Genomic DNA, 25,742 nt, shown 5'->3' on the forward strand with positions numbered 1-25,742 from the left:
GAGACGTTTTGTTAAGCACCAACGGGCATCCCCTATGTGCTGATTGACTTTGTCACTTATTGTGCGCTATCCTCGGGAAACGGGACGTTTTGGCGTCTCTCTTACCAAGCACAATCAAGGTTACTGCTTGAAAACGGACGAACGTATCAAAGACCGGCCAGCTGCAGCGTTGGAGGCTGAACGTGTGCCAGGTGCCACCTTGTGTTGGCAGACTGCGCTATTGCCACTCAACCACTAAAGGCAGGAGCAGATGAACGGTGCGCGACAAACGGCGGAGTGAGATACATTGTCGACCAAAGTCCGAAGTACTCTTGTCGACGGTACGTGGATATCGCCCCTCAACCCCTCACGATGCAAAGTACCCACGACTTTACGTACGAGCCACCGCCTGCTTCCAATTGTCCACTGCCACATCCTTCTTGCCTTCCTCCGCTGTTGCTTTGCAGTGCAGTTGCGGTACCTGCTCCTGGATATTGGTGTTGCCGCTGCCCAATCGACAAGGCGAACGAGCGTTTACGGTGCCGTACCATCCCTAATTCATCAATTCCTATCCAACGGCATCCCCAGCTTCTCGCGGGTACAACCACAGCATTACACTCAGCTTTCATGGATCCAGCGAACAAGAGACGAAGTGCGCGAAATCGGCTCTGTCATTCTTTTTGGCCCCTCGTGAAAGAAGAGAATTCGATTTTTCTTCGTCAACGAGAAACTCCCCGTTCTCTCCGAGAGGCGTTGAAGACTAGGATGATTCAAGTTGATTCACACATCGTCATCTTTGCCCCATCCTCTGGTTCCTCCAGCCGAGGCGCAGTCGTCGGCACTTTCGTTGACGATGGGCGATGGCCCCCTTGGATCTTGAAAGATATCCTAGCATGGTACTCCGTACAGCACTTGGCGGACTGAAGTTGTATCTTCTACAACGCAAAGAGCAAGGCGAGGTACATTGTTGCTCCCATCGTTTGGGTTCGATTTTCCTCCCCCAACCACCCCACCACCGGTACTCTCCTTCACCGTATCCAGGGCCGCCGCGAGCGATCGACTTTACGGCGGGAGCCCATGTGCCGTCCCTGTCGCTCATCACCTGGAGGGTTCGGTTCGTGGCCGACCTCTTGCGGTTCCATGCCATACCTGTCACGTCCTGTCAACTAAACAAGTCCCCTCGACAACGCGAGACCTCATTTCAGGAAAAAGACACGAAAGAAACCGAGAAGGCCCATAAGCCACCGGTACGGGCAGGTCCCAGGGGTCCCGCATACGTCAGGCGTTGCGTACCATGGCTCAGCTCCGCCGGGGGTTCAGTCATTTACTATCCATTCCGCCCCTGCGGCCGCCTACCACAGCTGCAGCAAGCCACCGCAAGCTGCTGTACTCTGCCCATTTGGGCGACGGACGACGCGGGTCGGACAGAGAGGGAAGCAGGGCCTGTCCACGGCCGTAGAAGCAGGAAGAAGGACACAGACGAGACATCGGTCGACGCCAGTCTCCAGACAGGCATTGGGACGGACTTCAGCGGCGGGTTGCGCAAAGGAAAACGAGACCGATGACAAGCCGGGTGCGACGGTGCTCCGACTGACAGAGACCTCGGACTTTACCTCTCTGTGCGCTTGTCCGTCTGGGGTTAAGAATAGGTGGTTGAACAGAACAGACTCAAGCTGCGGTCCGTGGGAAGGCAAAAAGACCAAAAGACCAGACGATGTCTGAGGTTCGACGACAACTGCGGTACGGAGTAACAGAGACAGAGTGGTCGTACCGATGGGCGGGCAAGCAATAGAGTCACCGTGGTCATCCATCCACAACAAGCCTTACCCGCTGGGCACGCCGCACATCACACCCACTCCAGCCCCTCCAAAAGCCCAATCCCCCCTCCCGCTCTCGTCAGGGACAGCATCATCAGCCAAGGCCAGAACCGTCTCACCTGGCTACAAGCCCCATCCGCTCGCCCCCGTTTGTGCTGTACCGCATGCGAGGAGCGTATCAGTTGCTGTCTTGTGTGCAATCGTAAATGTACCTGTTCATAGGCTACCGTCTGTGTGCAACAGCCCTGGCACTCTGATCATCACTGGTTGACCACACCTCTAGAAGAGGAAATAACGACTGGATGATAGCCTTAAAACAGTCAACCATCCATCTGACTGGAGGTGACTTGTCAAATCAAGTGGTGACGGCTGCGCTAAAAGGAGGTTTGGGTGTGGAGGTGGTTGGGAGGCATGTACCCTCCGTTCAGATTCTCACGCTGCATCTCCCAAGACAGGAAGACAGAGAGGAGGCCCAGAAGGGAGGTTCCCTGAGGCTCCGTTTCGTGGGATTGAAACGGAGAGCCACAAAACTGAAGCTGGCCCGCACCTCGGTTTGCGCTAGTGTCTGTCAGCCGTTTTTGACTGGTGGACGCTCCGCTACAGATCCTGTCCTTTTCGTCCAACCAGCAATGGCCCAGACCCAGCCATCGACCACCGTCTTGTCCAGTCATCGTCTTCTTTCCCCCTCCTTTTCGCCCAAGAGCCCGTGACCTCATCGTCAATCAAGAGCACCTGCTAATAGGCCGCACCTTCAATACTTGGCCAGCCCCCGTGCTGTCAAGTCACATCCTCAGTCCACCATCCTCGTCTGCCACCTTGGAGAGTACGAATACGTACCTTTGGATGGCTTTCAGCAGTCCCGACTCGCCGAGAATACCGCAGTCAAGGTACAAGAGCCGGACGGGAAACACACACACACCAGACTGCATCTTCGCAGCTCTCGCCCGGTCTGGCCACTTGAAAATCAGAATCAAAAAAAAAATGAGGAGTAACGGGGCATTTGGCTTGGGTATTGGACCCTTTGGGCACCCGATTCCGTCACCGACTCACAGAATCACAGTAAGTATCCTCTTCCTGACCAAGCCGTAATCTGTAAGGTAAGGTGAGGTAAGGCACTTTAACCTATACGTATCTTCTACGCAAGGTACCTAAGTACCTAAAACCCGTACCTTCCAGTGGGAATGACAGTACATGTGCCTTGTACTGAGGTACGTACTGCTGACCCCAGGCTCTGTGACCCACCGTCCACGGACATGTACCCACTCTAATCCACCACGCCTTCCACGTCCCACGCTTGCACCGGCTTGCTCTCGACTGACAGGACGGAAACGCCCTGATGTATCTTTTTCTATGGACCATCGGCCGTCCATTCATCTACCATCCATCATCCATCCACCCACGCATCTGGGAACCCTCTCTTCGCAAGTCGCATGGTGCGCCGAAAGTCACTTCTCTTCCATTTGCCTTTCCAATCCTCAGTCATTCAGCGTCCAAAAGTCTCTCCGCTCTTCCAGTCACCACTCGTCTCGCTTCCCTGCAGAGCATCCCAGTGCCTGGGAAGTCAGTCTACGAAGTACGGGTGTCAAAGTCACTCCGGCCTGCTCCCCATACCCGCCTCCGTTTCCTCCTCCTGGTCTTCTGGAGATCATCCCGTTACCTATTTGGCACGTCTTCCCCCCCCTTCTCCATCTCGCCTTTCGCCTGAGCTGCCCGTCCAACGCAACTTGCGAACATCAACCCACGAAAACAACTCCACTTGCGTACTGGACACTGGTTGCGCTGCTGCACCTCGAGGGGAAAGCCCAGAGATAGGAGCCACGACCCACGATCGACCACTCGTCCGACTCTGGCCCTCGCCCTCGCCCTACGCATCCGGCTGCTTCTCTCGCCCTCTTTTGCCATCCGCATCCGCATCTGCATTGATCTCTTGCCTCTGCTCTCCTCTATTTGCCTCACACACTCTCTCTCACTCGATTCACAATTCCGACCATAACATCACCACCTCACCTTAACGATACCCAACGTTCCGCCTGACCTTATCCTCCTCTTTAGCCTCTTCCCTCATAGTACATCACTTATCGCGACTTCACTTCAGCCTACATACTACCTTACTACTACTTCTCCTATTACCGCATTTGCTTAACCTTTCTGCTCCCTCAACATTCCATCTGGGGAACCCCTTCCAACCTGGATCGATAACGTCGCGCCGGGCACCGCGGTCCCATACACTTGACAACAACTCCGAACAGTCTGCTGCAATTGCAACAGGCAATCCATACAGCCCCGAGTGCCTAGTCATCACCGCCTCAATGCAACAATAGCCTCGTCGTCCGCCCAGAGACCGACACGAACCGGATCGCGAGCAACGCCTTGCAGTCTTTCCACCCTCACCACAGCTTTCGTTTGATCAGTCGCTCTCTGACCGCCGTCGAACTGGATTCACGAGCCCCCAAACCAACATCACAACGCCACCAGACATATCCATCATGTCCGCTTTACCACCCGACCCGTACAAGATTTTAGGCGTTTCCAAAGATGCACAACTCGCAGAAATTCGAAGTGCTCACCGAAAGCTCGTCCTTAAATGCCATCCCGACAAGGTCCAGGACCCAACGCTCAAGGCCCAAAAGCAAGATGAGTTCCAAAAGGTCCAACAGGCCTACGAGATTTTGAGCGACGAAAACGAGCGAGGCAAGTACGATGACAACGTCAAACTGGCCGAACTCCGCAAGGAGATGGCCAAGGGCATGTCCGCCAATACCTCAGCTCCCAGAGCGCCTGCAGCCAGATCTTACGAAGTCCGCACCGCCGAGCCCCGACCGGATACCTACAAGACGACCTATCGTGCCTCGCCCGGCGGCAAACCCATGTACTCTACCGGTTACAATTCTCGATCTTGGGACGAAGAAATTCACAGCAGATCAAACTCCATCTTCGAGGAGCCTCGGGCTCGTCGAGCCGCAAGTTACGAGAAACCGTCCCGCCAAGATGACGAAAGGGATCGTGAGCGGGAACGCAGACGCAGGGAAGATAGGGACAGAGAACGCGAGGAGCTTGCACGTGCCGCAGACCGCAAAGACAGGGAGCGAGACAGGGAGCGTGAAAGAGAACGTGACAAGGAACGGGAACGCGCAGAAAGGAAGGCCTACGAAAAGGCCGCCAAGAAGGCCGTTGAGAAGGCTGCGGCCGAGAAGGAAGAGCGCCGTCAAGAACGCAAACGCCAAGAGAAGGCCGAAAAGGAGAGAGAAAAGGAGCGTAAACGCGAGGCTGAGGACAAATCGCGGAGACACAAACCTGTCTACATCGAAGACGACGAGTCCAGCTATTTCGCCAAATCCGACAAGAAGAAGTCAAGTAGCACCAAGGAGAAGGACAAGCGGTCCCGCTCGATCCCGCGTGACGGCGCTCCTCTCCGGGAAGAGCCCCCTGTGCCGCCTTTGCCTCCTGTCCCGGCTGACGCCAAAGGTTCCAAATACAACGATGCCGTACTGTTCGCAGCGTCTTATATGGAACAATCACGCAAGGCTCACCCGGGTCTGAGCCGTGCCCAGACCTCTTATGAGCCTCGACATGCGCCTCCTGTCGCGGTTCCGACACCCCCGGCTGCGATGCCCTTCCCTCCCCCTCCCCCTCCGCCCATGCCTACTGTTGAGGAGGATACCAGTCGCAGATCAAAGTCGAGGCGCTCCTCTGAGACCAAGACTCGGGACAAGTCGAGCCACAAGAAGTCTTCTCCTACAAAAGAGGCGCCAGTTCCGCCATCGCCCAATGTCGTCGATGCCTCTCCTAGCACTCGCCACATGGCTCAGTTCGCCTCCGCGACGTCCTCGCCTGCGTCCACTTCGCCGCCTAAGCACCTGGGCAGATCGGCCACCTTCACCGATGGGTACAACCGCCCTCCTCCTGGTCCTGTTAGAGCTCAAACCTTTTCTCATGTGCCTGCCGAGTCTGCCGACACCCGGGGCCGTGGCCGTTCAAGGCTGCAGCCGCAGGTTAGCGAGGACTCTGAATCCGAAGAAGAACGCCATTATCAGCAAAGGAGCCATCGACACAGAACTCACTCTCCCGAGGCAATGTCGTATGAGACTGGTCATCGAACTCGATACACCGTCAACGGTGGTAGAACAGTCCCAGTCGCTACTGAGGCCGGTTACGCATCTGCGTACCGCGACGACTCTCCTCCGAGGAAGCCCAGCAAGCACGCCGACTACTACAATGTTCGCCCTCCCATGCCGTCTCGGGAGGCGAGCTACTCGGGTTCGAGCGCGTATTTCGGCAAGGTGAAGACCGCGAGATATGATGATGTTCAGTACTCTAACATTCCACATCGTTACCGCGATGAGTACAATACCGTCTACTAGTACGCTAAGCGGCGAAAGCTTGGCGCAGCTCAACCACCTCTCGATCTCACGATGATCATGCCGCCGTCTTCGCGATGAGAGATAGGTCGCTCTGCTGGAACGCGTCGATGTCCATCCTCCTTGCGACCTGATTTGCGCGGCTGATTTTCATTTTCTATTTCTTGTTAGCTTCCATGTTTCCATCTCTAGGTTCTTTTTCTTTGGTTCGTGCTGGTATGAAGGGGACGATATGAAAGACGAAAAACCATACAGTAACGAGTACCGATCTGTTTTATTTGATATCAATGTGGGAGGGCTGCGATTGACGAGCCCGAAATGGCGCTGGGGGCATTTGAGGGACTGAGGCCGCTTGAGACGGCTACTGATTGGCATTTATGGAGCGAGACGTGCTAGGTGGCGGTGGTTGCCTAGGATGACGGGGTCTGGTCAAAGTGGCGGTCGGGTGGGGATCAAGGAAGCTTCTTGAGTTTTGGCAGGCGCCTCGTGATGAGGCGTTCACGAACAACGAAGCCTTACTTTCTCCCCCCTTTCCCGTGGCCAGACTGAGCCCCGTTTCAGCTCCAGGCAGCCGACGTCGTCGACGCAACGGGGACATTTGGAACGTCCTGGGTTTCTCACAGAAGTTGTTGTACGCTGGAGTCTGACGATACACACATACATGCATTGGGATGGCGACATATATTTTACACATTTACTGGGGTATTCTCCCAGATCTCTAACGAAACTTAAGACATTTTTTTCATCCTTGTCAAATCGTTGTTTTTTGGTCATTCGCTACGAGGAGTTGCAAAGCGGAGGGGATATACCACACTCATTTTTGCACGAGTCGAGGGAAACGAGGAACATAAGAAAGAGGAGGAGTTATTATAACATCATGGCAGGCATATGCCTATCGAGGGAAAGATGATGATCATCATGAAGGGAATTATCATGGGTTCAGTGAGGGCGGCTATAGTTAGATTCTCGTCGAATGGAATGCATTCTTGACCACATCTATCTGGGCTGACTCTCGATTCGGTGATGTTATTTGATGGGGTGGGGGTAATGCAAGTGCGAGTAGAGGCTGGATGACGCTGGATCTAAAGCGAGGTCAAATGATTGATTAGGCATAATGAATGTGGGATGCAGCATGCTCGAGTGATTTCGACATTGTTGGCGAGTTCTTCTGGGGAAAGCTGGGCGGGGAAAGGTGTTTTTCCACTTTCCATATTGCGGCTGTGTTTGTGTAATCAACCTGTTGGTTTTGGAGTCTCGGTGAGGATGCTCTAAGTTATTAAGCTGAGTACTTTTGAGCTCTTCGAAATAAGAATCCGCTTTACGTCTATATGTATAAACTCTATTACTCAATGATTATTTGAGACTAAGGAAAAGATAAATCTTCTTTATAGTGACTAGACTGTTATATTTTGACTTACAATCGATGCATCAATAAGCTTCCTTGTTTTAAATTTAGTACAATAGATAACGTATTTAGAGTATTAGTTATTATTAATATTAATTCTATTTAGTGTCATACTCATATCCTGCTAGTACTTAAATCTCTCCTTTATGAAATTAATTATCGGCTGCCAGCCTACGTAAACAATCATCGCCGGGTGCTGGCGTACCCTATAGGCCATAGGCCATTATAAGACAATGTACGCACTTTCTATACACCCTACATACGTTTGCAGACATGGGCTGCCGCTAAGGTCACGGCTGACCACGGTGTTTTTAAATTCATGTCATGCTGCGGCAGCACGCCACTCGCTCCTCTAAGCATGGTGTAACGTGTGTATATATATAGAAATTGATGGGCTATATGGTCTTATACTAGCCAGCTGTGGAGGTCAGCCAGTCTCAAGCCTAGTCGGGCGAATCACCAGATCTAGCTTAGAACATAAGAGTTGGCCTTCTCATGCATATTGCAGTTATATGTCAGCTTGCCACGCCGCGAATCTACTGATTATGGCTTTCTACTAAAGTGAAACTCGCATGATGTCTCAATACACGCACGAGTGTAGAGTGACTCCATGTCGTTTGCAGCAAATTCTGGAAGTCAAGATAACTATCAGCCTCGTTCAGGATTGCGCTTGGTTTTGCGTCTGACCTTATCCTGCATCATCACCGTACCAGGTACTGGAGGATTTTGAACGCTAGGAGATAGTCGTCAGCAATAGAGTTGCTGTTTTCAGTATCTAAAAGTATGTGCTACACGGGTGGACTCAATGGCCCCAAAGGCGTGTCTGAATTCCATGTTTCAGGTGTATGATTATTAGTGAGTTGGGAGTAAATTGTTCACCACACATAGCTGTCGTGATCCGTTTCCAGCTTTAACCAAAGAGTCTTCATACAGAGGGGCCGCATGTAATGAATGAGAGAGCAGGCGAGACCGGTCAGAGGTGAAGAGCCAGCGTGTGAAACCCCTGCGTAACAAGCTGTCTGGCGCAGGAGCGATATTTCCTGAGAATACAACAGTAGCTCGTTGTTTTATATAAGAGGGTATAGTCTTCATTTTGAATTGAAATCCTGTATCAATTCATCACATCAACACATTACAACATTACAACATTACAATCCATAATCTTACACACTTACTTCGAAGTCATGGCTTCCTCATCTGTTCCCCAACGTCTCGAATGCTACGGCGGTCAGGTTTCGAACCCCGCCGCTGGCAAATACAAGCTTTCATGCTTTCTCTACGATGACGCAGACCATCTCAAATGCTCTCTTGCGCCGAACGACATTCTCGCCAGTCAGAGCTTCACTTTTACCCGTCTTCGTGTTTATCACTCTCCGGTCCATACGTTCTGGTACTTTCCAGAAGCAATCAGAGTCAACCCTGGAGACACGATTGTTTTCAGCCTTACCTTTGGGGCCAAGAAAGCTACCATCTTCCGCGGGGCAGAGGTCTCAACTGTTGTTGAACTCTTGAAGGGCCCATCCCCTGATGCTCTAGGAGAGTATGCCGCGATGATTGGCCATACAGATACCTATTTGGAGAAGTTTTTCGCGCTTGCACACGTTCACGCACTTCTCGGTAGCACTGTCCAGGAGTTTGAAGCGGATTTGGCCAGAAGAGCAATACCCGATGATACCGAGCTTAGCAAGCTCAGTCCAGAGCAGTTCAAGGAGATCAATAATGCCAACGCTACCGTTCGTCTTCAGGGCAACAAGACTTCATTTGATGATCAGGATATATACGACAAGACGGCCTTTCTTGCATGTGTCGTCAATGCCCGTTTAGCTGCCGCTGCGAAGGCACAGCATCCTGAGCAGTATGACATCACAAAGCCTGAGGAGCGGATGGCAATGACCAATGCTGCAGCAAATGGGTTATTCAACAAATACTACAACGGCATGGGCAGCTTCGAGGCTACAAAGTCCATGACCAACTCCAGCGTCAAAAAGAGGTACTCTTCAGCTTCGGTAAAGTTGGACGCTATCCGAGATATCTTCTCATCTCTTGCACTGCCGGATTCGGCCTTGTCAATGCTTCTCGACGCTGTACAATCTTTCCTCAATACCGCCAAAGAGTTGGCAATTGAAAGCAAGAAAAAGGATCTCCATAATGCAAAGTTGATCAATTTCATCAGCATCCAACCGCCGCTAGGCAACCCTGAGCTCCGGCATGTCCCAAAGATGCGAATGATTTACGTTTAATTCAGCGAGACGACCAGCGAATGGACGAGCAATTGTGGCAAGGGCGAGACCTACGACCTGGACGTTTCGGTCTATGCTTTTGACACCGAGCTTAGTAGAGAGGTGGTGGAGCTTACGCATGGCAAATGCGTGGATCTTTTGACTGCGGCAGCTAATGTCGACCTCGAGGCACTTGGACCGAGTGGCTCGCCGTCTGCTACAAGTAAACCAGTCTCGGTCAACAGGCCCAATCCTGTTGGCCCCCCACCTATCCCACCTCCGTAGATGTTAGCATATCTTCATACACATTTCCTACTGCAGAGGCAACAATAAATAGAACCTTGATTGAATATTTGACTAAGACGCTGATGAAGTACCTGCTACTGACGGTGGTGAAAAATAATAGAAACCGCTAACTATAATGAGGCCAGGGCTAGACCTAGAATAGAAAGGGAAGGGTGTGAGGGATGAATTTAGTGAACTATACTGGACCTCTCCGAAACTGCCAATAGTCAATATTAATGAGGAGGGCAATATTCAGGCCTTCTCATATTAGGTTGCAAAGTCTTTTTATTATAAGAGAGAAAACAGACTTATTAGAATGGCTTCATCGGCTTATATAAGAGCATCGAAGGGAAAGATTTAACTATTGAATACTGGGTTTCGTAAATTATATACATAGCTTGTTTAGGAATCAAGTTTGACTAAGGTTACCTTGCCTAGGTTTTAAAATAGTTTTTAATAGAATCTTGAAAGTAGTTTTATACTTGCTTTCTAGCTGTACTATCACAACTACGTGCCTAAGCAACACGCAATTTGTTATTCTACTTTTTTACAGCGGCCCCTTATTGTACGTAATTTATTCAATTTTCCAAGTACCTATCTCGAGAGCTTTCCGCTCAGGTCACAAGAAAGAGTCATTTGGAGCTCATGATGTGTATAATGTTCAAGTCAAACAGAAATAAAGACAACGGACATACAGGGAAGCCTCGCGCTCATCCTTAGCTTTTGTACGAACTTTGGTGTTACGGCCTTTGCAGGCCTTGCCGCATTTCTTATGGGTTGACGGCTTCTGACGTGCGGCAGACAGGTATACAGACGCACCTCGGTGACACCCTTTCTGCCTACATCAGGCCTCCCGTCTTATTCTCAGCCCATGTGTAATGAGCTGGGGCGAGACTTGGAGGCGGTGGCAAATACGAGATTAGAGGGAACGTTTCATTCCTCTTCCTCTTCCTCATCGTCATCTTCTTCTTCTTCGTCGTTCTCAAAGCCGGCAGACGCATCCCGCGCCTTTGCGCGCCGTATGCTCGCCTGAATATTCCTCACATCGCTCTCCCTCACAAACGCCCCTGTCTCCTCTGAAATCTTCTCGGCAATCACGCGCGCCGTCAACTTCCCCATCGGCAGGTCCCCCCTCGACAACGTATCCACCCGATGCCGGATCCCCTGCACGCCGCCCTCAGCCGCCTCCCAGCTCAGCTGGCGAAAGGACCGGCTCGCGGCAAAGGACTCGGTCAGCGGCGGGTGGTTGTGTTCCATGTTGTGCGGTATACAGACCCAGCAGTCTGCCTGGAGGGTCAGATGGGCGCGCCACATGCAGCCTGTCTTGTTGGACTTTGTGGTGCGGACTGTGGCGACGGAGGCTTTTGGACGGCCGCCGCGATCGCAGCTTAGGTCTTGGCGGTATATTTCCTTAGTGCCTGCGGATCGCTTGGAGCGGGTTTTTATGACGCCGTAACCTTCTTTGCGTTGAAATTCTCGGACTTTGGCGACGAGGCCGTCGAGGGTGGAGTCCGTGATGTACATTTAGATTGTTCGTCGTGGTGGTGGTGGTGGTGGTTGTGCGAAGAAGGTTGAGTGAGGAAACAGGGGTTGATTGGGCGTGAGCGGTTTGGGAGTAAGTTGGGGGGCAATTAAGGAGCGGAGCGACGCGTTGCGCACCTTTAAGAACGCTACACGGCCATCAGGAGCTTGGGTAAAGTTTAAGCGGCGGCCGATTAGTGGATAGGGGGCGCCGTATATGGATCATCCTTCCTCCATCGCCCGCAACGACCACTCACCATCCAACTGCGGCGTTCGTTCGGAATAAGTTCCCGACCATACATTTTACCTCAGGTCAGTCAAAAGTAATTACTTCTCACTTCAATCTTTACTTCAATTCATGATTCTACCTTGTACAAACACTTTAGTCAAGAAGGTACTGTGCATGGTAGCCACCCTCCTCCGCGTTGCAACTTGAAGGAGGCGGGGACTCCGGGGAGGTAGACGGCTGTTTGCATACTGTCAAATACTCAGCGCAAGGCAATCTAAGCCGTTCTCTTATCAGTTACGTCTGAAAGATTTGAATTCGTCGCCTTGTACTGCTTCTGTACGCCAAATTCAACTGAGATGGGAATCTCCTAAGATCCTTTCCGTTTGTATTACGACGACATGCCTCAGGTCAGGCTGAACCAGCACACACGAAAGAAAGACACACAGTCAGGGGGCATATGAGAACAAAATGTAGCCGCAATTGTCACGCGAACGGGAACAGAGGCCTGCTGCCGGGGTTGTGTCTCTATACCTCACGTATGCATCCATATTTGTCGAGACATATCAAAGACCCATTTGCGTGATCTTCGGGCACATGAATTCCTCGTCGTCAAATTCTCAAAGGGCAAGATCAGTAGGAAGCTTTTTGCGGCCTATGGGCACCGGATTACCGCAACGGAAACATGTCGAGCAGCCCTCTTTGTGGCCATTCTGGCCAAGAGAGAGTAGTCGCCAGTGATCAAGTGCCATGCGAGTCCTATTCGCCCATAGCCTACCCCGACAACGATGCCGAAAGTTTCACCGAGAGCCAGGAAACTTCTTGCAGCACTGCATTCAGTCTTGATAGAGATGCTGAGCCAGAGACAGCCTGTTCCGCTCCGGTAGTGCCTGCCAACGATCAAGGGCCCTGCGAGCTATGTCTGTCTACAGCACGCCTCGATCGGAATGATGAAATAGCTTCTATAGCTCTCAACGCCCACAGCGATACCGCCGGAAACGATGATCTTAGCCCCGACGAAGACATTGATCATGAGCACCAACCTTGGTCAGATGATGCGAGAACCTGGTGTCCCACTTGACTCCAACCCAATGTCCTCCTTGCCTTCTCTGCCTTTTTTCTTGCCGCTTCTATCAGCCTTTATACCATGTCTTACGTATCTTCGAAGAATAACGGCTTTGTGGAAACAAGAGAGAGTCTCGTCTACCTTTGGCGTTTCGGGCCAACAGCAGGTAATAAACTACGAAAACGCAGTGCCCCCATTTTTAGGATATCGATTTACCGTCATCATGGTACGAGGTTATGTGAGTAAACTAATATTTGCTTTGAATAGTTCTTACTCTCGTTTCCACTTTTTGGTCAAGGGTAGAGACTCAAGCTTTGAGGTTCATGCCGTGGATAGCCAACCGTCACGATGACTCGCCCTATCAGAAACTCGACGTCTACGAACTCGACTATAAAACGATGATACTGCCAAACGTGCTGATTCAGTCCCTCAGAAGAAAGCACTTTTTCGCCTTCATTATCTCTTTAATATCTATTCATATCCGAATGTAAGTCGTTGCTGCTCCTGGCTTGTATACTACCGGCATAGTCAACACTGCCGCCTGCGAGACCAGCCGACATCGAGATACTTGACTCGTTTGACACGGCTATATCGACCACGTCAAATGTTGATAGCAGACCATTCTACATGGCACAAGCTGTCAACAATTTCGACGTGGCATTCCCCTTCGGCGTTAATGAGAATATATCCTACCAGACATTCAAAGGCAGAGATAGCTCTAGGGGCACAATCGATGCGTCTATTGAGGCCACTGTCAACGGCTATTCCACAGACACACAATGTCTGAAGCTAAGAAATTACTCTGACCCAGGTCTAGCAAAAAGCAAAGATTTTATCTCTTCAGTTCAAGCTTTGATGTTGCGTTTCGATGGTTGCGAGCGGCAATTGTCGATACCCCAAGATCTCAGCTACGGCAACGAAAGCTCAGCCCCTGCAGGATATTGGATGGAAACGGATCGGACAGTCTCCCATCTTTACTTCGGAGGCCGCTCAACTTTGGAGGAACCAATATCTTGTGCAGGATTACCCAGAGAGAATAACCATTCCATAATTTGGGTGACTCATTTCAGGAGTCTTCAAAGACATCTCCCAGACTGTGCTCCTCAATTTTACGGCAGTACTTTGTCATTTCGATTCTTGGGTTTCGAGAGTAAGAGTTATCGACAATGGCTCAATCCCCCGCGTTGTGCCACTGGAAGGCGAAGTCAAACATCCGGTCACTGCAGACCTTTGGAGCCTTATCGGGACCTCAACCCCTCGTCGCAGCGAGGAAAAGTCGTTGGGCAGTGTTGAGACAATGGTTCCAATGAAGACTGACTTCAATTTCTTCGGGAATCTCCAGGATGATGAACGGTGGGCAATGAATGCTTCACTTTACACAAACGTGGTGTTTTATCAATCGGTCATGAACATGTCTCGTATCCTTGGGACATGGATCGGACACTAGCGTCTCCGGCAAAACAGAACGCAATCAATGTACATGACTGGAAACAGATACACCAATGTCAGCAAGCTAGTGGTAAACAAATTGACATGTTTGTCGATGGCAACTGTCATAGGGCCGGTCGTGGTCATGCTGGCCTTGGTAATTCACTGCCTCGGCAGTACCACGAAGATTTGGTACATAGACCCAACAACAATCGTCGGAAGTCTGATTTTCCTCCGATACCAGAGGAAATGTGTGGAGAGAGCGTCAAAACTCGCCATTGAAATCGAAGATTCAACAGCGTGGAGCAACTGCAGTTTCACTCCCTTGGTTTTAAAGGCATGGATCCAGGCAACCTTCATTGCCTTGGTTGTTGCGATTGCAACGGGACTCTATTATTCCCTGAGCATATCGACGACGAGACATGGCATCGCAACAGTCCATGACGAGCACGGCTATGCATATCTGCTCTGGACTACTATCCCTGCTCTTGCAATGCTTCTCGTAGCCTTGTATGTCAGCTCTAGCGACTCAGCATACCGAGGTTTAGCCGCATTTTCCACGCTGTTCAAAGAATCTCGCATGGCTAGAGAGCTCGATGTATCATTATCGGACATGCTTGGGCTACAGGTAATCGGCCACTCGCTCCGAGGACATGCCAGGATTGTTACCTTAGCGCAGTGTCTTTCCATCACTTGCGGATTCTTAACAACCCTTGTTTCGGTCATCTTCACCGTCCAGACAATACCAGAGTTGAGCCCGATCCTTCTACAACAAAAGACCTGGTTTGGTTCCAGCAAGATAGAGAACTCAGATGTCATTAGTCATGTGAGGCAAGTTTTGGGTGGCCTTGTTCTTCGACAAGGCGAAGGAGTTTTGGAATACCCCAAAAACACATTTGATACCTTTCTCTTCCCGGCTTTCGATAACATCGACCAAGCTAACGCGTTGCCAAACATTTCAGTCAGGACTAATGTCTCAGTGGCTTATCTACAGCCTACTTGTTGGAAAGTTCCGGCTACCGATTACAACCTCTCATTCCCGGAATCGATACAGGGTCCTCGTGCTGTCGATGGTTTCCATTATTTGCCTAGCCCAAAGATCGTTCAAATTTTCACATGCCCTAACAAAGCCGAGCACAGCTCACACAGCGTGTGGGCACTATCGACTTTTCGGATTGGCGGAAAATTGACTATACATACTATGCCACCCGGCTACTGTCCCCGGAAAACCCATACGACATAAATTCTATCTGCGAATTGAATCTTCAAGAGTCCGACCTCAAGTTCGCATCGACTAGGTATCAAACATACGCTATGGGAAGATTCGTCGCCGATATGCACAGGTTTGCACATCTTTCGTTAACAAGATGCAAGTATACGTGGGTTGAGGTACCGACTGAAATAAGATTTATCTTTCGTCATGGGGTGTTCACCATAGGCCAAAAAAGTCCACCACGCGCCGATATGTCCAAGATTCGACCATGGAAGATACCCTTTGACATCCCACATATAGACTCACAATTCGAAGCATCTGGAAAATATGGCTCGGGGGCACTGCCAAGATCAATGATGGGCTATAACCCTGCAATGAATTTAGATGAGTGGTTTTATACGCTACTCCGGCCACTCGGTAAATTTCCTTTGGAGGCTTTCGGAGATCCGAACTCAGAAGAGGAGATTCTCAAAGACATCCACCATCTATATGGCTTCCTCGCGGCTCAAATCGCGAATTTCGAATGCCGCCTTGATATTACTGAGGATTCCAGAGACGGACCACCGCCATCTCTTCCAAGTCTGGACGTAACTATGACCGACCTTTATCGCCACCGCCTCGTGCAGGACTCAATAGTAACCTAAGTCATCATCGGCATACTGACTCTCACAGCGATTTCACAAATCCTGGTGCTAGCTTCTAGTTTCCTGAGTTCCATCCGGGGGAAATGAAGGCTACTACACATGAAGGTGGAGGGCCTAGCTCCAGATGGATACAGCAGCATGGTCGCCACAAAGGCTCTACTGCAAGACTCAAACGCAATGAACCGTCTACCCGAAGGCGCCGAACTAATGTCCAAGGAGAACCTCCACCACCAACTATCCGGTCTGCGATTTCGAATGGGTTGGTTCTGGCGCGAGAGTACGCAGACGCGGCACCACACCATTGGCATCCTGGATGACGAGAACTTTGAGTTTTTGGGGAACAAGGATGAGATTGCGAGAGAGGATGCGTTGTTGAGACACCCTCCTGACTGAAGGACATGGCATGTGTAGAGAGAGTGATGGACGTCGTTGGTGGTGTGCCGGGCCAAGAGGATGGAGGGTAATTTGGTGGGACGCGTCTGTGGCTTGTGTGGCGCTCTGGGGGATCAATTTGAAACGTTGTTTGAAAGACGATCGTTGGTTGAATTTGACACGTATGTGGCGGGTTTCTGCTACAAAAGAAGGGAACGATTACGTCTGTAAGCTATCAATATTCCTACCCCGGGACTAAGGCTCATATGAGCTCATCGGTAAGCCAGCCTCAAGACCGCAAACTCCGTGCGGCCTTCACAATGTTCAACATCGACTTGAGGCTTGACTGCCATATTGGCAGTCCGGAACATAATGTAATCTTTGCCCGTTGGGCATGTAAATAAGGGGGTATAAGACCTATCTAGAAAAACGCCAGGAAAATAATTGTGTCTGTCTGTCTTGGGGAACGCCGCCCCGCGGGTGATGCGGGATAATGATACAGATGTGCTTTGATAATAATACAGTGAGCTTCAGTCAGACTCATCCAATCCATCTCTTCGGCAATGCGACATATGGGAGATGAGGTGGTCATACGTGACTCGAAAATAAAAACCCGTGGTGCGGATCGCGACGGCCCAAGTGCCTTAGACCAAGACGTAGAGAGCACAAATCTGCCAAAGGTTAGCTACTTTCACACATCAAGAAGAAGTCAAACAACTCACCATGCTCAGCCCCATAACCATGGAACACCAAAAGCACACATTGTTCAGCGTCTCCTTGCCTCGCACCCACTTCGTGCGTTGCAAAACCACGATAGGCAGCTGCAGCATTTGGCAAATGAAGCCGTAGCCGCGAAGCTTCTTCGTGATGCATGCCATGACAATTTCATGCCCCATGGCAGAGATCAAAAAGGTGATGACGGTGGCCGGGAGGCGGCCGACATATGGACGACTGGCGCTATACACATGGCGGCGCAGGAAGCTATAGACGGGGATGTTCCACTCGCGGGAGAACTCCATCCAGTCGGTTGAATTCCACCAGTCAGAGTAAAAGTGGCGATCGGCAAAGTGCGTGATCTCGGCGAAGGCGCCGAGAGCGTACTCGAAGATAACGAGGAAGACCAACAAGAAGGTGAGCATGAAGGGGAAGAGCAGCCAGGAAATGCTCTCTGCTAAAATCAGGAGAGCCTCGGAGACTGGGGGAGGCGGGACGGTGTTCAGACGGATGGAGGCATCGCTGAGGATGGGCAAGATAAACTCCTCGGAGATGACGGTCAGGAGGGAGATGCAGCCGAAGACGGCAACGATCTTGGAGATGAGGTTCTGCCAGTCGATGCGGGCTGTCCGGGGATATTCGAGCTCGTAGCACAGCGTGGGGCATAGGAGGTAGTCAAAGTAGTTTGACCACGTCAGGTTGCGAGGGTATGCGAGGTTTCCCATGGGAGAGGTAAGCTCCTGGGCCAGGTCCTCGCGGAGCTGCTCGATCTCGTCCGAGGTCGAATCTGTGTCTGACGTGCCCGTGGCCTCTGACTTGGCCTTGAAGTCGCGGGTCTTGGGGCTGCTCACAGTTCCCATTGGGTTATCGGGTGTTGGGTATAGATAGACTGGGTCCTTTGAGGCGGTCGAGGGGTTGTCAAGGGCGTAAAGGCGTTTCTCCGTTTCGCTGAGGTGGCCGTTGTAAAAGGCCCAGCTGTGTGTCTTCATGAGCAGGACCATGGTGTGCAGCAACAGGAAGACCTGCGCGGTCCACGTCCAGTCGAGCACAAAGGGAATGGCAATCCAAAAGGCAAGCCATAACACTTGGTAGATACTTTGAACAGCCATGCCTCCGTTCTTCCATGTGAGAGCTCCGTTGGCGGGGGCAGAGCGCCACAGCCGGTGGAGGGGTAGTGACACCAACGTGCTCGCCACCATGAGAAAGTCTGCAATGGCCAAATGCCAAATCTTGATTGTAAAGAGAGTCCAGATCTGGACTCGCATGGGGTATCCGGTATCCTTGATATTACGCAGCATGGAGGTGATGGCCATGATGGCGAGGCCGATCCAAAAGAGGTTGAAGAAGCCATGGAAGTCCCGGTAGTCGGAGTTGGGATCGAAGTGAGAAACGCGGCTCGCGAACTCGATCGTGGGGAAAATACGGCGTCGTTGTTCAGCGCGAGCTTGCTTTTTCGCGGAGGACATGCTCTTGACGGAGGGGAGGGCATCGTGAGGGACTGGTGTCGAGCGGCCACTATGACGACATTGACGTTAGCGCTGGTGTCTGCCGAAAGTGACGAGCTTGCGTGAGAAACAAGGTTATCTACCTGGTAGTGCCGCTCGTCTGGCCAGTCTCTGATAGAGGTGTCAGGCCATTCATCTCGCCGACAGAGGTATTGCTCTGTGTCCTCGCCAACTGGGAATGTTGTGGCTTCCTCGGCCTCGGCCGCAAGACATGGTCGTGAGCCCCGCCGTTGGGGGAGGCAGCTGTAGATGCCATGGTCTCGAGAGGTTCGTGAGGATGTAAGGTGTGGCGATGTTGCTTATTGCCAACTGAGCTATCAATCTGTTGATTCAATGGTGCGCATTCAGTGATGGGCGGTGGTATTCGGAGAAGCAATCGCCGCGCGGCGCGGATGGATGTTGCTGCGGGATGCAAGCGGCGACTGTGTTCAACGGGATCGCATCCGGATCAGACGGGGCAGCGAGAAGTTTAAAGGGCGACTCGAAGTGGGATAAGGAGGTGGTATTCAGGGTCGCAGATCAGGGGTCGCCATTTCACAAATCTCGGGTAGTGTCCGCGTATTTAGGATGCGAATTCGGGACTTGGTACGAAGTTACGGAGACGACTGGATGTTTATGGGGTGAGAGGCAACGGGGCCGCGTTTTGAAGCGATGAGCAAGGAGCTCTAGATGGTCCCATGAATCCACGAGTGCGAGTGCCTGTGCCACTCCCTCCACTATGAAATCCAAGGTTGACGCGGGTGGCCGTTGGGGCACCTCACCTCGGTCACTTTAGGAGGTACGTACCCACCAACACAGCTCAATGCGGCGCCGACCTGCCGCTCCTGCCTGCCTCGCTCTGTCTCTTTCCAGGCTGGTTTACTGCAGGTAGCTGCACCTCAGTCAACACTTTCCCCAAGTGCCCACTCGATACGGGCACGGGAAAGTGACACTCACTTCAGGAGGAATTGGGGGCAGTGACTTACGTCAACCCCACGTGACGGATGGGATCACGGGCCGAGGTGGGGTCGAACCTCAATTACTCCAATGACGGCTCGTGATTGTCCCTATCTCTCCAAAAATTGCCGGAGAAAGAGCTCCCCCGGCGGATCTTGGCAAGGGGGTGGAACGCCCAGATTCCCGCCCGTCCGCCGCTTCTTTGCGTCTGCCCCGCGGTTTGCTTTTGACAAGACCCAAGATGGATGCCAACGTCACTTCATGCGACCTCCAGAAGTCCAAATTCTCGACAGACGTGGCCGAGGCCGCGAATGTCGTTACATAGGCTGGCCATCCAGGATCAATTGGCCCCGTTGGGATCTGGAGAAGCCCCGGCTCCGGTGGCCGATCGTCGCCGGAAGTGACCAGTGACTGAGGAAGCTTGATTGGGTTCCCAGCCAGCATTTGACGCCCTATGAGGCTTGGACCTGCACAGCCGAGAAGATGCAATGCAATGTGTCCCCACGAAAATCATATCACCTCGACTTATCTCGTTGCCTCGTCGTGTCACCTCCCTCGTTCAACAGGACATTGCCGATCACCACCTGTAGTGCAGTCGAGTGTGGCTGCAGCTTACGCCACCACAGCCACCCTGGCGCACCGCCACACTTCCCCCAACACCACAACATCACGGCATTCTGGCACATTTCTGGGTAGTATCTGCCGAGTTCAAGGCTGAGGTGTCAGGGTGTGTGCCGTCTCCCGTCATTGAACTACTGTTGGCATGCTAGATGACATATGCGCCAAAGTAGAATGGCTGAGCTAAGCAAGACGTTTGGGCCTGCAGCTATGCTAACGAACCGGCAGATTTAGGTTCAGCTGAGCATAGCACTCTACTTTGACTTACAAACGGTTTTGTTGCTGGACATCAAGCCCGGAGGTCTGCCGCCTGCCGTTTGAAAGCTGACAAGTTTCCTTGCTCGGACATTGGGTACCGGGTGCTTACGGAGAGTGTCAAACAAACCGAAAATAGGCCGAGTCTCTGTGTTAATCGGCGGGATTTGGACAAAGCGGCATATGCCCCGTCTGCTGGGCTTGGCATGCCGAAATTTTCAGCAGCATCGACTCTTGAGCCTGAAAGAGCCTCAAACGGTTTTTGACCACAAGCATTCGGCTCCCAAGTCTGGGTCAATGCCAGACAACCAAATTGCGCCTACCGCCAGAGCCATTACATACTAGCAGGACTAGGAGTAGACCGCGCTGATATGATATATCGGAAATGGGACGGCAACAAAGCCGTTGCGGATGTCGCTACCACATTACAACGTTACGGGTACCTTGCCTTACGGAGTATCCGTACGCGAACATCTCGATGAACCCCCCATCTGATGATTGGGCACCAATTCTAATTGGTTCCAAGGATTATGACGTCCCGTCGGCCCGCCCCATCTCAGGTCAAAACTTGCACTCAGGCGATCTTTTTTGGCTAGAGATAAGAGTTTTATCTGTGTTATTGATTCAGTCTCTCCATCTCTTTTCCAGTGCGACGCGCTCAGAGATCTTTCACCCTTTCCCCCTTTTTCAACTGTTCAAAGACGGAATGCTTCCCTGCTAGCAATAACGACGCTGGAGGCGTCGAACTTCACGAGAAGAAGTGATTTACACACATACCGAATACCCAACCGTTTAAAGGGCTGGCTGAAGTCCCCGCCGCACACGCGACCGAACCGCACACGACCAAAAACTTACAGTTTAGGCGATAAGCAACGTCAGTTGTGTTTGTTCTCAACTGCCCGATGGCCGCTCCACAAACCACAACACCACTGTCCGCACCCGAAAGTATTCCGGGCACGCGACGCCTCTACGATGAGAACGGCAACAATTTACCTGGCGACGCCTCGCTCTTGAAGCACGGCGACATCGTCCTCGTTCCTCAGCCTACTGAGAGCCCCAATGATCCTCTGCGGTGGTCGCTGACCCGCAAGATCTGGCACTCGTGCCTGGTGCTCTATATTGTCGGTCTTACGGCCGCGACCTCCAACAATGCGGGTTCCGGCGCCGATGGTGTCAATGAGGAGTACGATATCAGCTATGACGCCTTCAACACCGGTGCCGGCGTGTTGTTTATTGCCATTGGGTACTGGACCCTGCTGAGCTCGCCTCTGGTTCACTTGTACGGTCGCCGGCTGGGATATCTGATCTCCATGGTTGTCAACATTGGTGGTCTCATCTGGTATGCTCGCATCACCAATGTCGGCGGCGTGGTTTGGTCGCAGCTGTTTGTTGGTGCTGCCGAGTCTGTTGGTGAGGCGACTGTGCAGTTATCGCTTCTCGACATCTGGTTTGAACACCAGACTGGTAGTGTGCTTGGTATTTACACCTTTGCGACTGCCATTGGAACCTACCTCGGGTGAGTTTAACCCCTGGATAGTGAGCACAGTGGAAGGATGCGTGGATACTAAACACAAGCAGGCCTCTTATCGGCGCATACGTATCAAGCGGCCTTGGCTGGCGATGGATCGGCTACGTGGGCGCCATCATCTGCGGCATCAGTCTCATCGTCATCTTCTTTGGCCTTGAGGAGACGGAGTTCAACCGAGACCGCTACCTCACCGGCAACGGCGAGCGCTACCCCGTAGACAATGGTAACCGGACCGCCGCCACCGTGGTGCCAGAGAAGACCTCGGCACAGGCATCGGCCAGGAACTCGGTCAGCATCGAAAGAGACCCAGCCTCGGCCCAGGACGCCTCCGTCACCGAGAAGCAGCAGACGCCCCACCTCGCCGAGACGCCGACGGGCACCGACCACGGATCCATGGTCTCTAGCACCGCGCGCGACCGCATGGCCTTTTCTTACTCCCGGCGCAAGACGTACTGGGACCGCATCCGCATCATCACACCCGCGCCGAACCTCCGCGGTACGGGGTTCAAGCAGTATCTCTTCCGCCTTTGGCACACCCTGCGAGTCTTCACCTTCCCGGCGGTATGGTACGCAGGACTCCAATGGGGTCTGCAGAACATCTGCCTGACGTTCTATTTGACAGTCCAGGAGGACTGGTGGTACGGCCCACCGTGGAATTACTCACCGGCCGCCGTGGGCAACATGAACCTGCCGACGTTGATTGGGAGTCTGATCGGGTGTATCTACGGCGGTTACGGAAGTGACCAGTTCATGTTGTGGATGATCAAGCGGAACAAGGGCGTCATGGAGTCTGAGTTCCGTTTATATCTGATGGCGCTCTGCACGTTGGTATTCCCGACCGGCATGTGGCTCTTTGGCATCGGGAGCGCGCGTGGCTGGGACTGGCCTGTTCCGTATGTTGGGTTGGGCTTCATCGGTTTCGGGTACGGTTGTGCCGGAGACTTGAGCTTGGCGTATCTTGCCGATTCTTTCCCGTAAGTTCTGAGCTCTTCCCAGCTAGGTTTAGAAATATATGGAAGGACATTAGCTAACCACATTTCGCAGTGAGATGGTATTGGAAGGCATGGTCGGCGTAGCAGTCATCAACAACACGATTGCTATGCTCTTCACCTTCGTGGCTAGCTACTGGCTCGATTCAGGCATGGAGAACTGCTTCATCGCCCTCGGGGTCCTCAGCTTCGTCATCATGGGGTTGAGCTTGCCGATGATCATGTTCGGCAAGAGCTCGCGCCGGTGGGCCAAGGACAGATACTTGCGATTCGTTGACATCCGTGATGGCTTTGCCAAGTAAAGAAAAGGGGGACTTGAAAGGTACTATCTACAGGTATCTTTCGATAGCATAGGAACGAGTGTAGATGGTCGCCTTGGGTACCTCGCAGGTTCTGCCAAGGCGTCTGCGTCAATGAGGCTTTTGTTCTGTATACCGTACAATCAGAGATGATAGAAAGCTCCGGCTTCCTGGCTGGGCATGAGTATTCCACGTTCACAAATGATAATAGATGATATCTCAGACTGAATATGAACTACCGAAGACACGAAGTGAAGCAGAGTACACGCCAAGGGCTGATCCATCATGGGCAAGAGTGCCCTTGAGTGAAGCAATATCCACTTATCATTACTTCCTTCCTCTTTCCGCCATTTCATTGTGGAGGCAAGGGACCTTCCGCGAAACATTCCCTTCGTTAGCGCCTTCCCAAGAATAATCGATGGAACGCCATCGAAGGCTACCTGCCTCCCCTTCCACATGTTACCTCAGGTATCATTCTCTCAACGTCCTCGTCGCCATTCAACCCCCATTCTATCGTCAACCCTCCAACCTCTTGGCCCCTATTGAAGTTCATCCAGCATCAGTCACTTTGTCAACGACACGCCGACCCCCACGCCTGCGTGTCCCTCGCCTCTTCCCGGCGTCCTTCCGCCCGACACACCTTGGCTTAGCTTGCAAAGGAATCGATGAGCTGACAGTTTGCGCCAAAACAAGACTCCAAACACCTATCCCCGGAACTTTTGGCCCTGCGCTTACCATGTGCCGCCAGACGACGTTTTGGATGCCTCTTGATGCGTCTCGTTCGTCGATAGCCACGCGTGCCACGCAATCGCGGAGCAATGAACCCAATCTGGAGTCTTCGAGGCTCTCCCGGACCAATGACTGCTTGCCACTGTTGACCACATCACAGCATACCGTCTGTACCCAGACAACAGCCATGCTCTTTTGGTATAGAGATTTACAGACACTGCAAGATTCTGGTCCACCTCACCCAGCGTTGTCAGAAGTAGACGATGATCTCAACTGCAACAAGCTTGGCTTGACCATGCCTGACTAACAACAGACGAGGTTCAACCCTGGGGATCTATAAGCCTTAGCCCAGAATACACAACTACCTCGCTGAATATCTTGGCATCTCTGAGCCATCAAGTCATGTCAAGGGCTTTGCCCTGTTCTTATCTGTGTCAACTGACACCAATATCACGTTGCTCCTCTCTTCGATACATTGGACTAGCAATATCATGCATTAGGCGTCTGCGTCGGCTAGTAAGTGTCACCAAGCTACGGGCTGACCAAACCCCCAGATCCCATGCTTCAGCTGCAGCAGACGGAGAAGATCGACAGTCATATTGACATCCACGTAAACTCTTTGTCTAGAGCGCCGTTCAGGTCCATGCGAACACGGATGCTGTCGTGGTTCGTTGGCGCGGAGTAAGCCTGGGGTTGCTTTGCATCGACCCGTCTCGCGTCTTTCTATTGACTGCTTACATCCGCCCTGCGGCTCGGCTTACTCGTCCACGAAAGCCTGTTCTCCCTCTACCGACGTAGACGCCAAGTTTAGAGTTATCTCAAGGCTCTTCTCTTCAACGGACAGCCCTTCTCGAACTGAATGAAATCTCGCACCAACTTACGTCAATATTGCCGGCAATCTCGGTGAGTGAGGAGTACACAGCAGAAAAGACCGTTCGGCCGGCTAGCATAGGTCTTGAGAACCAACAGCGACGGATACCTGACCGAAGTACCCTGTTCGACCTTCCCAAAGCAAACATGGTGGAACTTTGTCGCTCCTTATCGACCAAACGACCAGGACCCAAGTATTTGGAAAAAAGGTTCGCAGTTCCAAATACCCCGACTTATCATGGCACAGCAGAGCCATCACCTACCCGCCAGCAGTGTGAGCTGAGCTGATTCGATAATATCGAAAGATAACCCAAAAGCTGTTTCGTCGCCTGATGGCTGCCACACCCACATCCTGACAAACGCATTCAAATCGATCCGAAGCGCGTCATCGACAATTCGGGAGACATCTTTATTGTCCCATCCAGGTTTTACGACTGCGTCGCAATCTGATTTTTAGGTACGCTCTTTCGGAAAACAATCGGTCTCTTCCGAGGAGTGGATGACTCCAATGGCGATCACGAATCCTCAGAGCCACTCGGCTCGCGTGCCCCGGGTCATGGACCCAGCCATGAGCGATTCCAGGGTAGATCTTTGCTGGAGCACGACGTTAAGCACGACTTTGGACGCCAGAAGTCGTGCTTTGGCTCGCGTCACTTCACATTAACATTGCCGACTCCTCGGGCCTACTTGATGGAGTGTTCTCATGCGTGGACCCGTCGGTGTCTGTTCGCCTTGCCGTCGGGACCCACGTAAAGAGGGAGCATGC

At 52.1% G+C, this 25,742-nt stretch overlaps 7 protein-coding genes across 7 annotated transcripts; 5 read left to right on the forward strand and 2 right to left on the reverse strand.

Annotated features, from left to right (window-relative positions):
* Positions 1-362: 362 nt before the first annotated feature.
* Positions 363-1,881, forward strand: BDP55DRAFT_672028 (uncharacterized protein). Its single transcript, XM_060575497.1, has one exon. The coding sequence runs from the start codon at positions 840-842 to the stop codon at positions 1,542-1,544; it is 705 nt and encodes a 234-aa protein (XP_060426872.1). The 5' UTR covers positions 363-839; the 3' UTR covers positions 1,545-1,881.
* A 2,401-nt stretch (positions 1,882-4,282) lies between these two features.
* BDP55DRAFT_557649 (uncharacterized protein) lies at positions 4,283-6,157 on the forward strand (the record flags this gene model as incomplete). Its single annotated transcript, XM_060569718.1, has 2 exons — positions 4,283-4,799; positions 4,875-6,157. The coding sequence occupies 2 exons, from the start codon at positions 4,283-4,285 to the stop codon at positions 6,155-6,157; spliced, it is 1,800 nt and encodes a 599-aa protein (XP_060426873.1).
* Positions 6,158-8,509: 2,352 nt separating this feature from the next.
* Positions 8,510-10,142, forward strand: BDP55DRAFT_672033 (uncharacterized protein). Its single transcript, XM_060575498.1, has one exon. It carries the CDS (start codon positions 8,744-8,746, stop codon positions 9,797-9,799), a length of 1,056 nt encoding a protein of 351 aa, XP_060426874.1. The 5' UTR covers positions 8,510-8,743; the 3' UTR covers positions 9,800-10,142.
* Positions 10,143-10,996: 854 nt separating this feature from the next.
* On the reverse strand, positions 10,997-11,587 carry BDP55DRAFT_731108 (uncharacterized protein; the record flags this gene model as incomplete). Its single annotated transcript, XM_060579773.1, has 1 exon — positions 10,997-11,587. One exon carries the CDS (start codon positions 11,585-11,587, stop codon positions 10,997-10,999), a length of 591 nt encoding a protein of 196 aa, XP_060426875.1.
* Positions 11,588-12,957: 1,370 nt separating this feature from the next.
* BDP55DRAFT_705951 (uncharacterized protein) lies at positions 12,958-16,554 on the forward strand (the record flags this gene model as incomplete). Its single annotated transcript, XM_060578050.1, has 18 exons — positions 12,958-13,042; positions 13,144-13,363; positions 13,425-13,687; positions 13,721-13,932; positions 13,970-14,278; positions 14,324-14,411; positions 14,436-14,461; positions 14,492-14,496; positions 14,527-14,555; positions 14,595-14,632; positions 14,654-14,846; positions 14,877-15,406; positions 15,445-15,602; positions 15,627-15,647; positions 15,672-15,683; positions 15,711-15,934; positions 15,962-16,152; positions 16,267-16,554. The coding sequence occupies 18 exons, from the start codon at positions 12,958-12,960 to the stop codon at positions 16,552-16,554; spliced, it is 2,892 nt and encodes a 963-aa protein (XP_060426876.1).
* A 315-nt stretch (positions 16,555-16,869) lies between these two features.
* BDP55DRAFT_241281 (MBOAT family protein) lies at positions 16,870-19,279 on the reverse strand. Its single transcript, XM_060566216.1, has 3 exons — positions 18,836-19,279; positions 17,256-18,762; positions 16,870-17,204 (listed from the first exon to the last, which is right to left on the reverse strand). The coding sequence occupies exons 1-3, from the start codon at positions 19,006-19,008 to the stop codon at positions 17,178-17,180; spliced, it is 1,707 nt and encodes a 568-aa protein (XP_060426877.1). The 5' UTR covers positions 19,009-19,279; the 3' UTR covers positions 16,870-17,177.
* Positions 19,280-21,463: 2,184 nt separating this feature from the next.
* BDP55DRAFT_557583 (major facilitator superfamily transporter) lies at positions 21,464-23,380 on the forward strand (the record flags this gene model as incomplete). The annotated part of the gene is made up of 3 exons (XM_060569713.1): positions 21,464-22,077; positions 22,140-23,063; positions 23,134-23,380. 3 exons carry the CDS (start codon positions 21,464-21,466, stop codon positions 23,378-23,380), a joined length of 1,785 nt encoding a protein of 594 aa, XP_060426878.1.
* Positions 23,381-25,742: the final 2,362 nt, after the last annotated feature.

Source organism: Colletotrichum godetiae, assembly GCF_030913485.1.
Source record: "Colletotrichum godetiae strain CBS 193.32 chromosome Unknown BDP55scaffold_35, whole genome shotgun sequence".
NCBI classification, from domain to species: Eukaryota; Fungi; Ascomycota; class Sordariomycetes; order Glomerellales; family Glomerellaceae; genus Colletotrichum; species Colletotrichum godetiae.